At 44.2% G+C, this 16,693-nt stretch overlaps 1 protein-coding gene across 1 annotated transcript; it reads right to left on the bottom strand.

The window, feature by feature from the left end:
* Positions 1-416: 416 nt before the first annotated feature.
* LOC125545517 (probable inactive receptor kinase At2g26730) lies at positions 417-5,879 on the bottom strand. Its single transcript, XM_048709479.1, has 2 exons — positions 4,356-5,879; positions 417-1,546 (listed from the first exon to the last, which is right to left on the bottom strand). The coding sequence occupies exons 1-2, from the start codon at positions 5,770-5,772 to the stop codon at positions 864-866; spliced, it is 2,100 nt and encodes a 699-aa protein (XP_048565436.1). The 5' UTR covers positions 5,773-5,879; the 3' UTR covers positions 417-863.
* Between the last annotated feature and the right edge of the window lie 10,814 nt (positions 5,880-16,693).

Genomic DNA, 16,693 nt, shown 5'->3' with positions numbered 1-16,693 from the left:
CTCCAAAGCTGGACTACCGTTGTTGCTGTAAGGCGGACCGCATGCTGCAAAGCTCGACCACCATTGTTGTGATTTCGGATGCCAGTATTGCAACAACCTTCTTCTTCGGAGTCAATCAAAGCTTACGCCTAGCGACACCTATGTCGTGGGTATAACTGCATATAATTTAGTTTCAACAGTAAAAGTTTTGTTGGATATGTTAATTTTTTTTTCCGTTGCAACACACAGGCATATATGCTAGTTTTATATAAACAGCCCATTGAGGCCCCAATCAATACAATTATTATTCTCCAATCTTCACCGCGAACAACCCATATGCAATATGAAGGCTTATAGTTTAGCTAGGCTAGCTATTACTCTTGATGCTGGTCGACATGTTTGGTTACTCAAACGCCCTGATGGTCTTTGCATCCCTATGAATGGAAGAAATCTGATTTGATCGAAAAAAGTTAATAACATTTGAGCTCACGTGGTTCCCGCATTTTTCTGTTGAGCTCAGGTACACACGAGAACCTTCCACATTTTTTTTGAGCATCAATACAGACACAAGCGCTCATATACACGCGCATACACTCATCTGTATGAACACACACACGCACACCCTACCCCTATGAGCATTTTCGAGAGACTGAGCCGGCATATCATCTTGAGATTTACGAAATCACCGTAGGCGCCTCGTTGTCGATGGAAACGTCTCCTCCCACTGAAAGCGCATCGCCAGAAATCATGAAATAAATCCAATAATAATGCGAGCATCAGGATTTGAACCCTGATGGATTGGGGATACTACTGTCCACCTAACCATCTCAACCACTGTCTTTGCATATATCCAAACTCCAAACACATTGTCTGTTGTTGGTGGATCACGACGTTGCTCTGGTGCCCGTCGGCGTGCCCCATGACTGCTCCTCCTCTTCGGATGCACCCTGCACTCTATCCTCTGTCGTGGCCCGCCCGTGCCTAACGCCGATCTCCTCGACCATCCTCACGACCTCCGAGGCGTCTGGCCGCGCGTCCGGCGGCGTGGCCGCACACGCCATAGCCACCTGCAGCAGCGCCACCATCTCCTCCTCGGCACTGCCCCCATCCAGGCTCACCAGCTCCTCGTCGAACACCTCCGCCGTCCACTCCTCCCTTACCACCGACTGCACCCATCGCGGCAGGTCCGACGACACACCACTATCACCCACACCGGTCGACGCCGCCGTGGGGGACCTGCCGGTGAGGATCTCAAGGAAGAGCACTCCGAGCGAGTATATGTCCGACTTGAATGTCGGCCGACGCGCATCCACGAGCTCCGGCGCGCGGTACCCACCGACACTGCCCTGCACGGACGACGGTGGTGGGGAGAAGAGGTGCTGGAGGGAGTAGTCGGAAAGCGCAGCGCCTTCCGGGTCGCCGTGCCGGAGTAGCAGGTTAGACGACTTCAAGTTTCCATGGGTGAGGTTGTGTGCCGCGTGCAGGTGCGCCACCCCGCGCGCTGCCGACAGCGCGGCCCGCTTCCGCGTGTTCCAGTCCATCGGTCTCCGGCCGGAGCCGCTGCTACCTGTAGGAAAATAAAATGCACTGTGAGAATTTTCATATAGAGACATGCATCATGCATGCATAGTGAAACTGCAATATGCAGTACAAAAACATACTCCCTCCATTGCAAAATGTAGTGTCTATAGATTTTTTTTTAGAAAATTCAAAACTTGCAAACTTTGATTAGTATGTAGAGAAAAATATTTACATTTAGAATACCTAATACATATCACTAGATAAATCATGAGATATATGTTAATATTTTATATGTTTGATGTTGTAGATGAACTTGGTTAAAGTTTGCTAAGTGTAACTTCATAATTTTTTTTTTATAGGCGCTAAATTTTGACTAAACTTTAGGCTAGTAAAACATGACTTATAAATTTGGGACCAAGTTCCACTATCATCAAGGTAACGGAATAACAACAGACCGGCATCCATGTGCAGCAGAACGTAAAAGAAGTCTAAATGTTCAGCTGCCAAAAAATAGGAGTTATATGCAACAAAAAGTATAGGGTAGTTGGATTCATATTCGGAAAAAAATCAATAATATACTTTTTGTGCCGAATAAACCATAATTTCGTCAAAATTTGGATCAAAATTCAAAGGGACCAATAAACACGAACTAATGAAACACGAACTAATCAAAATCCATGTGTGTGTGTGTGTGTGTGTGTGTGTGCGTGTGTGTGTGTGTGTGTGTGCATACTTGTATGAAATTGCATTTTCTAGTGGAGCATGTATGTACTGACTAAGAATCTGTCTTTCATTCGTTTTTAGATCCGTGCATTTTGGACTCATATGCATGCGGTAGTCTATGTATTTGCTTTGCCTCTTATCTGGAATAGCAATTTCATGTCACATCATAGGTTCCATCACCTTTTTGTGATAGAGAAGGACCTAATGTGCACGCATGACTCTACCATTCTCCATTCTCCCCCCATTGAAAATACTAGCATTAATTTTTCTTAGTGTTTCCTTATATGATTCATATCTTTCAAACTAAAATTTGGCTTTTGGTATATATATTTGAAATCCCGATGACAAGGTCTTTCAAATAAGATCAATATTAAATTTATTTTAAACTCATTTAATTTTTTGTTGTTTCACAAAATTGATTGGAATTGAAATGAGTATAATTTTTAACTGTTTCTTTTGTTGATTGAAATTGAAATAAATTTCATATATCACTTATGTCATACATTTCAATAACTTAGTTACCAAATGCATTTCAGTTACCGAATCACTTTTTTACTTTATGCATTTCAATAACGGATGCTTCACTATCAGATTAGTTTGTCAGCATATGAATTTCAATACCAGATGCATTTCAATTACCATACAACTTTCAGTACCATATTCATTTCAATAACATGCACATATTTCAATTTCAATACTATTTTAAATATACATTTCAATAACATAAAAGTGAATTACAAATGATAAATTTCACTACCAAATGCATTTCGACACTAGAGGCATTCCAGTACCAGATCACTTTGTTACCATATGCTTCAGTGCTAAATCACTTTGTTAGCAGTTGCATTTCAATACCAGATCCATTTCGATTAGTAGTTCACTTTGTTTTGAAATACCATAGCACTCTCAGTACCATATCCATTTCAATAACATGCATTTATTCTCAATTTTAGAACATTTATAAAAAAATCATGTTTTTAGATATTTATAATATATATTTAAACAAAACATTGATTTTAATTATTTATACATATTTTTAAACTAATGGGATATAGAAATATGAAACACAAATTTCACAATCACAACTGTCAATGTGAAACTGAAATAGTAAAAGTTAAATGACTTTTGAAATGTATCCAAAATTAATCTTGTTCAAAAGGTCTTGCCGCCGGGAATTCAAATGTGTGTACACATATAAAAACTGAATTTTGATTTAGAAGTTATGATTGATTTAAAGTATCGCTTAGAAATAAAAAAGGCTGCTTTACGTATGCGCAGAGGAAGAATAGAAATCGTGAATGCGACGTCCTTCTCTGCGCCCTCTATTTCTCTTTTTTGACACAATTGACAGGAAGCTGACATGAACCATGCATATTCTCATGCGTTGCTTCTTTTATGGCATAACATGCAAAGTTGCAGAATCTCCAAAAAGTTTTGAATGTGGATCTTTATTCTTTTATGGCATAACATGCAAGGTTGCAGAATCTCCAAAAAGTTTTGAATGTGGATCTTTACCCGGTACATATATGCTCGCCTAGGAAGAACTTTGGCATATTTATATTTGTATGCTAGCAAACATTTGTATGCTACCGTTCGTTGAAAACAGGTTGAAGAAAAGACATATTATTAGGCTAATCAAGCAGCAGGCTGCAATTCAAAGTTTTCAAACTTTGACCAGGTTTTATAAATAAAAATCCCGCTAATCCCGGTAGACCAGACTGGACAAAGAAAAAGGAATCTCTGGAGGGAGCCATCACGGATAACCGACGGCTGCGGAGCCATACGTTCATCTGTGCGTCCCTTTCGAATGATTTGGAGCTACCAAGATTTTTCTGTACCCTCAGCAACGCTAGCCAAATGCAATCGCTATGATTGCCACCTTTCAATCCCATCGTACGACTGGAACCAGGAAAAATGCCGGACAAACGCGCAAGGGAACGTCGCTGTCCTGAGTAATCGACCGGAGTTTCACCTCATTCCTTCGATCGATGCAAACCACGGCAATGGCGGTTAAAACGAGCTAGCTAGCAGCGATCAGTGCAGTAACTAATGGCACTGTCACTGACGAGCGCGGGCCACTGTGAGCTACGGATGTGGTGAGAGGGGATGGCCGGATAGAGCAGGGGACTGACCGTGGAGCGCGGCGGAGAGGCTGCCCTCGGGGAGGAAGTCGGCGACGAGGAGCTTCTCGTCGCTGGAGAAGTAGTAGCCGCGCACGGGGAGCAGGTTGCGGTGCTGCACCCGGCCCAACGTCTCCACGGCGGACGCGAACTCCTGTCGCTCCGCCGCCACGTTCTTCAGCCGCTTCACCGCCACCGTCGTCCCGTCCTCCAGCGTCGCCCTGTACGTCGGCCCCGCGACGCCGTTCCCCAGCACCTCCGCCGACGCCCGCAGCAGGTCCTCCAGGTCGAAGCTGTAGCCGCCGCCGCCCATGAACACCAGCCGGCTCCTCATCATCTCCGCCGCGCCGCCGCCCGCTGCCGAGGGTATCTCCTTTGAAGACGTCAGGTCGGTCATCTCGCCTGACACCGTCGACGGCGTCAGCGTGTGCCCTCTCACCGGCGTTGCCGGCGTGGGCGCCTTGTTCCTGTCGTCGCCGCTGGCTGCCGCGTCGTCCCGGCGGCTGCGGACAAAGCAGAGCACGAGCAGGATGAGAACGAGCAGCGCGCCAGCCGCGGCGCCCACGGCGATGGCCGCGACCGCCGTGCCGGAGAGCCGCTTCCTCTTCTTCTCTTGCACCGGCGGGACGACGCCGCCGCCGGGGGACGGGCATGGCTTGTCGAGGGGTTCGCCGCAGAGCCGGAGGTTGCCGGCGAATGACTCTGGCGGGAAGCGCTCGAGGGAAGCCGGGACGGCGCCGGCGAGCTGGTTGTCCGAGACATTAAACACCTCGAGCCGCTGGAGGCCGCTCAGGCTCTGAAGGCCACCGGAGAGGCGGTTGCCGTCGAGCCTAAGCAACCGCAGCTCCCTCAGGCCGGCGAGCGCGGCCGGTATCTCACCGGACAGGTGGTTGTCGTAGAGCGCGAGGTGCCGGAGCTCCGCGAGCCCGGCGACATCGGGCGGGATGGAGCCGGAGAGACGGTTCCCCTGGAGGTAGAGCGAGTGGAGCAGGGGAAGCGCGAAGAAGTCGGCGGGGATGGCGCCGAAGAGGCGGTTGTTGCGGAGGGAGAGCGTATGGAGGCCCCGAAGCTCGCCGAGCTTGCCGGTGGGGAGGGCGCCGGCGAGGCCGACTCCGGGGAGGCGGACGGCGACGACCGTGGCGTTGCTCGCGTCGCAGGTGACGCCGGGCCAGAGGCACGCCGAGGGCGCGGACGGCGAGTTCCAGCCCAGATCGCGCTCGTGCGGCAAGGCGGCGAGGAAGGACTGCAGCGCCGTCCGCTCTTGCTTCGGCGGCTCCACGGCGTGGCAGCCGAGAGCGGCGACGGCCAGCGCCAGCAGCAGCACCGGCGTTCGTGGTGGGATCGCGGCCATCTGTGTGCGCGTGCGCCGCCGCTTGGCAAGTCTGATGGTGTGCTGCGGCCACGGCTGGGAAGGACGCGGCCCCGGCATTTGAGAGGCGCTTGCGTGGCTCGCGAGCGAGCTACACCGACTGCCACAGGTTGAAGGGTGTATGGATGGGAGCGAGCTATGTCCCGTGTCTTATGTACAGGTCGGGTTGCCTCTTGCCTGGCTTGGCATAGGATCTGGAGTTTCATGTGGTTATAGGCTGACTCTGTTGCCGACAGAGTGGAGACAGAGAGAGTGGCGCTGCCGCCATTTGCACGTGCGCGCAATGGGGGCAGAGCATTAGCCGTTGGAACATTCTCCTCGGATCCGGGCTTGGCTTGGATCGTAAGTAAGCGGTGGATCATATGCATGCATGCATATGCATGGCATTTGGCATCATGTCCACTCTACTCCGCATGTCGCCGAGACACGATCGAGTGAGCCGCCTACAATGCCGTTTATGCCATCATTTTTTCCTTCTTATTTTGCTCACGTCATGATTTGTAAGTGGGGAGGTGTTTTTACTCTTCTTCTTTTTCTTTTAATCATGTTTGGATTGCACGAACCAACCTGTAGTTGGATGTTTAGAGTGATTGTAGTATCTCAGTCCATCAGGGTTTAAATCTTGATGCTCGCATTTATTTCTAAATTTATTTCAGGATTTTCAGCGATGCGCATTCAGTGGGAGAAGACGTTCCCGTCTTTCGGAGGTGCTCATAGGATAGGGTGTGCGTGTGTGCGTTCATAGAGGTGAGTGTATGCGCATGTATATAAACACTTGTGTCTGCACTTATGTTCAAAAAAAATAATCATGTTTGGATTGCTTACCACGAGTGCCACGTTGTACTCTTCTTTTTCGAATTGAGGAGAATCACGCTCCGAGTTTTCATTATCATAGATGAAAACGGATAATACAGAGGGGTAGTAGACGCGCCAACGGTATGTACCCGATATTTTTGGCACCAATGATGTGCTGCCACATGTAAAGAGATAGGACCACATGCATGTGTATATCACTGTATTTCAGTAGCCTATTTATTGTATCTGTGATTTTTGGTCAAATCATGGGGCTCATGTTTTGTCAAGAAACCGTACACACGCAACATCTCTTCTCCGAAATCACTAATTAAAAAGTACTCGTTGTAAATATCAATTCAATTTTCCTAGTTACGACAATGGGCACACATGCAGCGCGTCATTTGTCGCAACCTGAGAGTTTTCCATTTTTTGATAGATTCATTTATTCAAAACGTTTTTATCTCTCAAACCATGCATCCAAATCTCGAACCGCTTTAACCGTTGGATTCCTCACGTCGAGATCTTTAAAAACTAGATCCCATGTTGATAGGTTTTAACGAACTTTTTTTTCACGAAAAAAACCGAACGAAAAACCCAGTAAAAAAACGAACCGGGTGCACGGGTTTTTTCCCTTTCCGAAAGAGGCACGCCCATACCTCTCACGAAATCACAACCGTGCCTCTCGCGAAAACAAAACTGTGACTCTCGCGGAAGAAAAAAAAGAAAACGCATTTTTTTCGTTTCCAAGAGGTACGGCCGTGACTCTCGTGAAAGCACAACCGTGACTCTCGCGAAAAGAAAAAACAGAAAACACGTTTTCCCCTTTCCGAGAGGCATGACCGTGACTCTCGCGAAAGCACAACCATACTTCTCACAGAAGCAAAACCATGACTCTCGCGAAAGAAAAAAAAACAAAAAACGTATTTTTTCCCGTTTCTGAAAGGCACGGCCGTGACTCTCGCGAAAGCACACCTGTACCTCTCGCGGAAGCAAAACCGTGACTCTCGCGAAAGAAAAAAAAAGAAAACGCGTTTTTTTTGTTTTCGAGGAGGCAAGGCCGTGACTCTCGTGAAAGCACAACCGTGACTCTCGCGAAAGGAAAAAACAGAAAACGCGTTTTTCCCCTTTCCGAGAGGCACGGCCGTGACTCTCGCGAAAGCACAACCATACTTCTCGCAGAAGCAAAACCATGACTCTCGCGAAAGAAAAAAAAACAGAAAACGTATTTTTTTTCAGTTTCTGAAAGGCACGGCCGTGACTCTCGCGAAAGCACACCCGTGCCTCTCGCGGAAGCAAAACCGTGACTCTCGCGAAAGAAGAAAAAACAGAAAACGCATTTTTTCGTTTTCGAGAGGCACGGCCGTGACTCTCGCAAAAGCAAAACCGTGTCTCTCGCGGAAGCAAAACCGTGACTCTCATGAAAGGGGGAAAAACACGTTTTTCGCGCAAAAAAGCAAAAAAAAATGAAAAGCTGAGGAAGACCGGTGAAAAACCAAAACGTCGAAAAAACCCGTTTAAAAGCCGAAAACGCATGCGGAAAAATAAAAAATAAAATCGGAAGGGAGCGCCCAGAGCGCGACACGTGGCGAATGACTGAGAGCGCGCCAAGTGGCGCTGATCATTGCGAGGCTCCCGAAAGAGCGCTCGTTAACTAGTTGCTCCCTCTCTCCTCTCTCTACCTCCCAAACAAATCAATGGGCTTTATTCCATCTTAACCCGTTTAAATCATTTTTATATTTTAGACCATAATCTTATTTTTGAAACTTTTATATATTTGTACTCCTGGCGCCAACACCTTTCGAACAAGACCAATCTTGGATATATTTTAAACATATTTAAATTCAAAGTCAGAAAGCACTTATTTCACTCAATCTATTTCACGGTATGAAATTACTTAGTTCAGATCAATTTCTTGAAATTAGTGAAGTTAGTTGATTGAAATGACTGAAGTCTGACTCTCAAAAGGGTTGAAATATGTTGTTTGATAGAACTGAAATCGGTTATTTTATAAAGAGTGAAACTAATTTCTAGAAATAGTTGAAACCATTTTGTGAAACTTGTTGTTTCAGTGTGTGAAACTAATTATTTCAAAAATATGAAATTGAAGTTTTCAAAAAAGTACACTCGATGCTTTAATTTTTTTTGTGAAATCTGTTTTTCGAAATGAGTGAAATCTGTTTTTCAGTCATTTTAAGTAACTAATTTCAAAAAAATTATTTCACTCATTTAAGTGAAATCGGTTTCTTGAAATAAGTAAACTCTGTAAATTGAAATGAGTAAAAATAGTTACTGTAAACAATTGAAATCATTTTGGAGAACTAATTGTTTCAGTGACTTATTATTTAAAAAATATGAACTGATAGTTTTCAAAACAATAGATTCAGTGCTTTTTGGAAAATGTGTGAAATCTATTTTTCAAAATGAGTGAAATCAGTTTTTGAAACATAAGCCCGATTAATACTTTATTTTTTAAAGGAACTTTAACAAACCAAAGGGCATTGAACTTGTAAAGTTTTAAGCCTTAAGTATGTTGATCTTAGAAGTTGTTAGAAATCATACACATCTATTTATACGTGGAATGGGGTTTACAATAGTGTATAGTTAAGCAAGGGATCCAAGTGAGATCATCGCCTTATTCGTCAACTTCGAATTGAAGAAGAAGATTTCTAAGATGATGGCTGACATTTTTCCGACTTCTCCTTTGTTTGTATCAAGCATCGTTTCAAACATTTACCGTGTAGCTTCTATTGGTTCTTCTGTTACTGATGATCAATATATAGCGGCATACATCCGCGTATTCGCGAGCACGCGCATGAAGACAAAAGAAAAATTAAATATGTTGTAGTAGAAACAAACGACATTGTAGTTTGTTTACTCTACAATGGTTTTCAAAATCAAAGACTAAGTGCATAAATTTTGACGAATTTGGTTGATTTGAAGTGAGTTACGCTGAGGGATGCAAGTTGGTGGTATTTTCAATTTGAGTTGTATATATATAAGTAATAAGAAGCACAAAATTTACTTCTTACACAAGCAAACATTTTATATATCAAACTTGGACACATTTCATGAGAGTTGAGCTAGCTGATATTATTCAAGACCAAATGCAAAGTACACACCGCGATGCCAACTGATTGTTAAACTCAACACATGACATTTAACATATCTAACACATGACATTTAACTTAGTTCCTTCCTAGTCTCTCTTAGCCAGATATCTTAAGTTAATATATTATAATTTTCTTCGAATTTTCAAACTATCAAATGGTGTTTGTGTTTTAAAAAAATGTTTGGAACTTTAAATTTTGTTCTTGTTGAAATTTCTTGAAAATTCAAAAAATATTACCACTCTTTGAAACAATGTTCTTGTTTTCAAAAACTAACTGATATTATTCAAGACCAAATGCAAAGTACACACCGCGATGCCAACTGATTGTTAAACTCAACACAGGACATTTAACATACCTAACACATGACATTTAACTTAGTTCTTTCCTAGTCTCTCTTAGCCAAATATCTTAAGTTTATATATTATAATTTTCTTCAATTTTTCAAACTATCAAATGGTGTTTGTGTTTTTAAAAAAATGTTTGGAACTTTAAATTTTGTTCTTGTTGAAATTTCTTGAAAATTCAAAAAAGATTACAATTCTTTGAAACAACGTTCTTGTTTTCAAAAAAAATGTTCTAGATTTTCTTAAAAGTTCAAAATTAGATCATGTTTTAAAGAATTGTTCACAAATTCAAAAAGATGTTCGCATTTTACAAAAATGTTCATGTTTACTAAAGTTGTTCCAAAGTTTTGAAGCACATTCTTGTTCTAAAAATATGTTCACATATTCAAAAAATGTTCATGTTTTCAGAAAAATATCACATTTGAAAAAATATTCAGAAATTTGAAAAAAGATCCTGACTTAAAAGATTTGTGTTTTGAGAAAATGTGTGGAATTTTCAAATAAAATATTCATACTTTAAAAAACTGTTCAGGATTTCAAAAATTGTTCATAGATCCTTAAATGTCAGCTCTTTAAGATTTTGTTCAAAGTTTATTTTTTTGCATTTTAAAAATTTGAACAAAATTTTGTTCAGTGTTTGTGTTGTCACAAAATGTTCGCGGTTCAAAATTTCAAAAAACGTTCCCTTCATTCAAAAATTGTTCACAGATTAAAAAAATGTTTATTTTTCCAAAAAGTTTGAGGTTTTTTTAAAACTGTTCATAAATTTGAAAAGTGTCCATGTTTCAAAAATACATTTCTTGAAATAAACCATGTTCGGAATCTGAAAACATGTTTTAGATCTGTTTTTGTTACTCGTCTTATCTCACCGCATAGGCGCGATCGTTCGCCAGCGGGAGGATCTCGGTTCGATCCCTATCACACACATAACTTCTTTTTGGGATTTTCTCACTGATTTGAATGACATGCTGCTTGCCCGACCAGTCGGCTCGCCCTATGCGCCCCACTGATGTTGGACGTAGCGAGCGGCGTATAGGAGGTCCCGACGACCACAAACAAGAAAAAGCAATCGGGCTGAGCATGTTAAATCATCATGGGTCGTGCCACGTGTCACCCGATTGATCTTTTAAAAAGATCGGTTGGGCCACGACTCGTTCGATTCAACACGGGATAGCCGTCAGATTCAACTGATGAGGTTTGGAAGAGAAGGTCATGTTGTGCTTGGGTGTTTGCAACAACGGTCTTGTTGTCGAAACCTTTGCAACAGAGGTAATGTTGCAAAAACAATCTTTGGAACAGAGGTGATGTTGCAGAATTTATTTTTTATCTTCACCTTTTTGAAACATAGGTAATCTTGCGGAAGAAAATTTTGCAACATGGATGATGTTGCGGTAATTGTTGGCGATGAACAGAGTTGGCCGGGATGAAGTGGTAGTGGTTGTCGATAGTTGCAGGGTTTGACGGTCATGGATGGGACTCGAGCTCGAGGCCGAACCGAGGAGGAGGCGCAGGGTCCCGGAGTCAAAGTCGCCGGCGGCAGCAACGAGGAGGCAGGAGCCGACGTGATGGAGGGATGGCATTGGTCAACGACCATGGATGGGCTGGAGCTCAGGATCAAACCGAGTAGGAGGCAGGGGGCCCCAAAATCAAGGTCGTCGTCGTCGTCGACAATGAGGCGACAGGAGCCGACGTGGTGGAGGGAGGCGCTGGGGTGTCGCATGGGAGAGACGGCGGGCGCGAGCTTGGTAATCAATCTAATGATAGGAAGCGTTTCACATATATATAAAAGGTCAACAACAGATCCTTAGACATGATTGCAGGACCGAGATTCCAAGTGACAACTAAAACTTCACTTCTCATCTGACTATACTATTAACTATGCTTCTATGATCGAGTTGCCTCTGGTCGTATGAAAATTGGCGGACGCTGCACGTCGGCCGGGTGAAGACATGAAGGGGTTGGCCGCCTCGGCACCCATCAGAGCATCTTCAGCCACATATCTCCAATTTAATCCCTCAAACGTCCGTGGACGCGCCCGGTCAGTAATTGAGCGTGTTCGTTTTGAGCCTCTATTTTTTCGTCCGCACAGCCACACTTCTCATATTTGTTCTCATATGTCCAGTCATTTGCACATGATTGATGAAGAAGAAGAAGGAGAAATAAAAGAATGAATAAAGAAAGTGTAAAGATGGTCCGGGTGGGGTCGTGTCATACGTGGCGGACCGACCAGGCGTGCACGGACGCGTCTGCGAGACCTCATATTGTCCTCACATTTAAGATAGATCTGAGGGGTGCCGGTCAGTCCGAACGTTTAAGATGGATATGAGAGGTCTGGTTGGGTCGTGTTTTTGTGACCGGTCACTGGCCGGACGGCATGTCCGGGCGTTTGAGATAGATATGAGGGGTCTGGTTATAGACGCTCTTAGGTGGCGAGTGAGACGGCCGTCCGATCTACCATCGCGCCAGCTCCAATTAATCTTTGTAACAAGCACCATGTTATGCTCTGTTACTTTGCAACACAGACCTTGTTTGCAGCCGTTGTGAACTGTTTCACGCCTTTGTAACAAGCCTTGTGTTGAGACCACCGTTTGCCCTGGTAGCTCTGCAACAGAGTCCGTTGTTGCACTCGTTTGGATTGTAACAAGGGTCAAGTTGCCAAGTTGGACTACACGGCGAGTTGTTGCGGCCGTCAGATCAAACTCGGGTCCGACGGCCGCGCAGGCGGCCGAACGCTGGCGGTTTTGATTGCAATCGTTTCCTGACGATCCCTAAAGGAAACGTTTATCAACAGCCCTAAAAAAGCTATTGGGTCTCATACAGATAGATAGGTCACGACTCAGGAGCACGTACGCAGCTAGGCCTCCCTTAGCTTTGCTTTCTTGATCCGATCCGCCGCCGGCTTAGCCTTGCTTGCTCGGTCCATCATGTCGCCGGTTGTTTGCCCCTGGCCATTAGGCAGACCACCCAGCCCAAGGAGGTATCGGCAGCCTCAGATCAAACAAGACCTCCTGCTGCACAGGATGGAACAAGGCGGCCAGAGCCAGACAGAAGATTATTCTTCCACCGCACGTGCAAACTTGAGAGCCTTTTGCAGGATCTTCATAAGGGTACGTACTTAATACCACGTATTGCTACCCAGCTTCCAAAACCATTTAGATCACGGTATTTTAGGACGGAGGGAGTATAATATACTTCCTCCATAAATAAATATATAAGTGTTTAGATCACGGTATTTTGAATGAAATTCGCCATTAGTTGGCCAAAAACTCAGAAAGTGATCAAATTTAGAGCATAAACATGTTTAAGTGATCAACTTAGGGCATATGGAGCTGTGATTACAGAATTTCAGGAACGTTCTCTAGGTTTTGTTTCCAGTATTTTTAGTCATGAGTATAGAACCTCGAATGTTGAGGCTCACAATCTCGCAAAGAATGGTATTATTTTAGGGGTTGGTCGCCATGTCTGGTTAGACCGACCCGGAGATCTTCTATTCGTCCATGTAAATGTTCTGACGTCTTAATAAAGCTTGCGAGTCCGTCTAAAAAACTTAGGGCAACAAATTGATTGGGGAACGCAAAATCGTTCATGTGGCTGTCAGGTCGGATGCAGATTGTGTGGTTTTTCTATATATTACACTGTTATAAGAGGGTTTTATTTTGCGTTCAACTTGTAAATATATGTATGATGGTGTTCGTGAAAAAATAATACTTCTTTTAGTATAAAAAGTCTTATATTTTGATACAAAGGGAGTAATATGTATGATGGGTTTTGGGGAGGCCAAATTTAGAACAACGCAGCCAATAATGTTGTAACTTGTTGGAGAGATTCTGTATTCTTAGCTGATTTCGAACCTTGTTGTAGTTGTACTACTATTTATTTCTGTCCTATTGCGTACCTAGTACTCACTCCGTTCCAAAATAAGTGTTTCAATCTTAGTATAATTTTGTACTCCCTCCTTTCCGGTTTATAGGGCTTATCTCAAAATTTTAGTTTTTCCATTTTATAAGGCTCAATTTGATTGTTCCCCATCACATGTTCAGACTTTAAGATGCATTAAATCATTCCATGCAAGTATTAAGAGAAAACTGACCAATGCATGCACTTTATGCATGCATGCATTGCAATTAATGCATTCGTAAACATAATTTTTTGAAGAAAACAGGAGCATTAATTGGGTGCTTTTGCAAACTATAAAAAATATTCCATCACTCATCATCTACTACCTCCGTCTCGGTGAATAAGTCATTCGCGTAGTTCTAGGTTGACGATTTAACTATCTAAATATGTATTATATGTGATAAAAATATATATTTAGAAACTACATCCGTGTAGAAATATAGTGATATACTTTTCATGACATATAATACATATTTAATTCCTCAAATCGATGACCTAGAACTACGCGAATGACTTATTCACCTAGACGGAGGTAGTACCATGGTTGGTGAGATTTTTGAATTGAGCCTTATAAACCGGAAAGGAGGGAGTACTAGAGTTAGTACAAAGTTGAGACATTTATTTTAAGACAGAGGGAGTATATATGAACTGATGGATTCAACATATTTTTGTGCTTATATATTTTAGTGGAATTTCACCTTTTTTTTGCTGGGTAACTAAAGCGAGCAACGGTATCAATTACTTCCAAAATAAATAAAATAATAGAATTGTGCTCTTTTTAATTAACGAATTGTAATTCTAGTACTCCTTCTGTCCCGTAATATAGTGTGTATTGCTTTTTTTTTTTGCAAAACTCAAGCTTCACAAAGTTTGAAAATTATCTATATCTGCAATATAGAAAATTTTATCTATACGATAATATCAAATATATATATATATATATATATCATAGGAAAATATTTTGCATGATGGTATTGATATGGTATTCCAGTTGTTAATATATTTTTCTATAAAGTTGATCAAAAATATAAATTTATACTTTTAAAATTTCAGTACACACCATATATTATATGAAGGGAGGGAATATCTTCAATTCGCTAATCGATATATGTACTCACCTCTAGGTTCTCCTCCTTTTCTTTTCTTTTCTTTTCTTTTCAGTGTTTTACTCCGCTGGCCGGCGTGGCTTTGGTGGTATATCTCTTCATGGCGAGGCACAAGCATCTTGAACCTGGATTGCAGAATCCTTGGCACATGGCACTGATTGTGTTTATAGTTATCTGCTTCATGCCGATAGGGTACCTGTTGACCCAAGATGATTAAAACTAGCTATATTCCATAAATCTCTTAGTCGTGGAGTGTGTCGATCTAGCTCAATTTTTTGGCTATAATTTCTCAATGTTCTCTTAGCAAAAAGTTCCCCGGTCATGTGCAAGCCGGACATCACGACCTTCCTGGCGTAGCCCGCTCCCCCCGCGTCGCCCCCGCTCGGGCGACTCGGGCGGGATCACAACCCTAGCCGCCGGGGGCTCCCCGTCCTTCCATCCCTCCCTCCGCCGCCGTCGAAGGACGCCGCCAGCCTATAACCCCGGGGCTGACAGCGGTGGCGGGGGTCTTTCCTCTCTCTTGCGCCACGGGGGCGGTGCGGAGCCCCGCTGCGTGTGGTGGCACGGCCGATCTGGCCTTGGTGGCGTGGCGGGCCTGCCTTGACCGATGGCGGCACGAAGGCCTAGGGCAGCGATGGTGGCGGGTGCGGTGGCCGGCCCTGCTTCGGGAAGCGGCTTTGGCTTCATTCGGCGGCGGCGGCCGGGTCTGCAGCGACGGACCATCTGACCTCGGATCGGTGGTGACAGCATGGAGGGCCTGGTGGTTGGTTCGATGCTATGCGTGGTTTGCCCTCCTGACAGATCGGACCTGGCCGGTGCGGCCTGCTTGATGTGCGGCGGCTCAGATCGGCGGCGGCCCGTGCACACAATGCTTGATGGAGGTTCTTCGAGCGGATCCGGGTGAAAATCTCGTTCTCGGCTTGATGCCAAGACCGGCGTTGGTGGCATTCTTTTGTGCCATTACCTTCTTGAAGGCGTCGCCATGGAGAAGCTCCAGACCTCTATCCGCTACCTCCGGGAGAAACTCTAGATCAGTAGATCGGATGATGGCGGCGCGTTGGTGTCGTTTCCTCCTTGGAGGCGTCATTCTTGGAGGCGTACACGGAATCGAGGGACCAGTGGGAGGCTTTTTTGGTGGAGCGGTGCTTCATCCTACACATTGATGACGGCGGATCTCGGCGGCGTGGCGCAGTGGAGACTCGGCGCCCGATGTGCGGTGATGGACTTGCGCAGGAGGAGGTAGTTGTCTGGCGTCATGGTGGCGTCGATGACAGAGTGGCCTGACAAGGTAGAAGTCTCAATATCTGCTCTGAAGACGGACCTGTGGAAGATGGTGGCGACGACACATGTGAGTGCGTCAGACCAGTTTATGCCCCAGACCCGGTATGTGGCTCGGCTGGGGTTTCTGGCTTTTGATGATAGGCTTAGGTGAGTGGTCTGGGTATTTGGCCCAGTTAGCACCCCTTCATCATATGGATAGGAGTAATGGCATATGTTGCCAAGATGGCGGATTTAGGCATATTGTTGTAATACTTTGTAAGGTCCTCGAGAATAATCAATAAAGTGGCCGCATGCATCTCCCAGATGCAGAGGCCGGGGTCATCCTTCTTTTCTAATAAAAAATTAAAAAAATGTGCAAGCCAGAAAGGTGTGTATATAATTGTTATTTCTTTCAAATTTTCCTTTTCAATCAACCAACAAATAGCATAACCTTTTCGTATAGAAGAAA

This window comes from Triticum urartu, chromosome 3, assembly GCF_003073215.2.
Source record: "Triticum urartu cultivar G1812 chromosome 3, Tu2.1, whole genome shotgun sequence".
In the NCBI taxonomy this organism is placed as follows: Eukaryota; Viridiplantae; Streptophyta; class Magnoliopsida; order Poales; family Poaceae; genus Triticum; species Triticum urartu.
This window is presented reverse-complemented; position numbering and strand designations above follow the sequence as displayed.

Coding starts and splice junctions, on each gene's coding strand:
- LOC125545517 (XM_048709479.1), bottom strand. CDS start 5,772: ATGCCGGGGCCGCGTCCTTCCCAGCCGTGGCCGCAGCACACCATCAGA. Junction 1,547..4,355: donor CCTCTCCGCCGCGCTCCACG/GTCAGTCCCCTG, acceptor ATTTTCCTACAG/GTAGCAGCGGCTCCGGCCGG.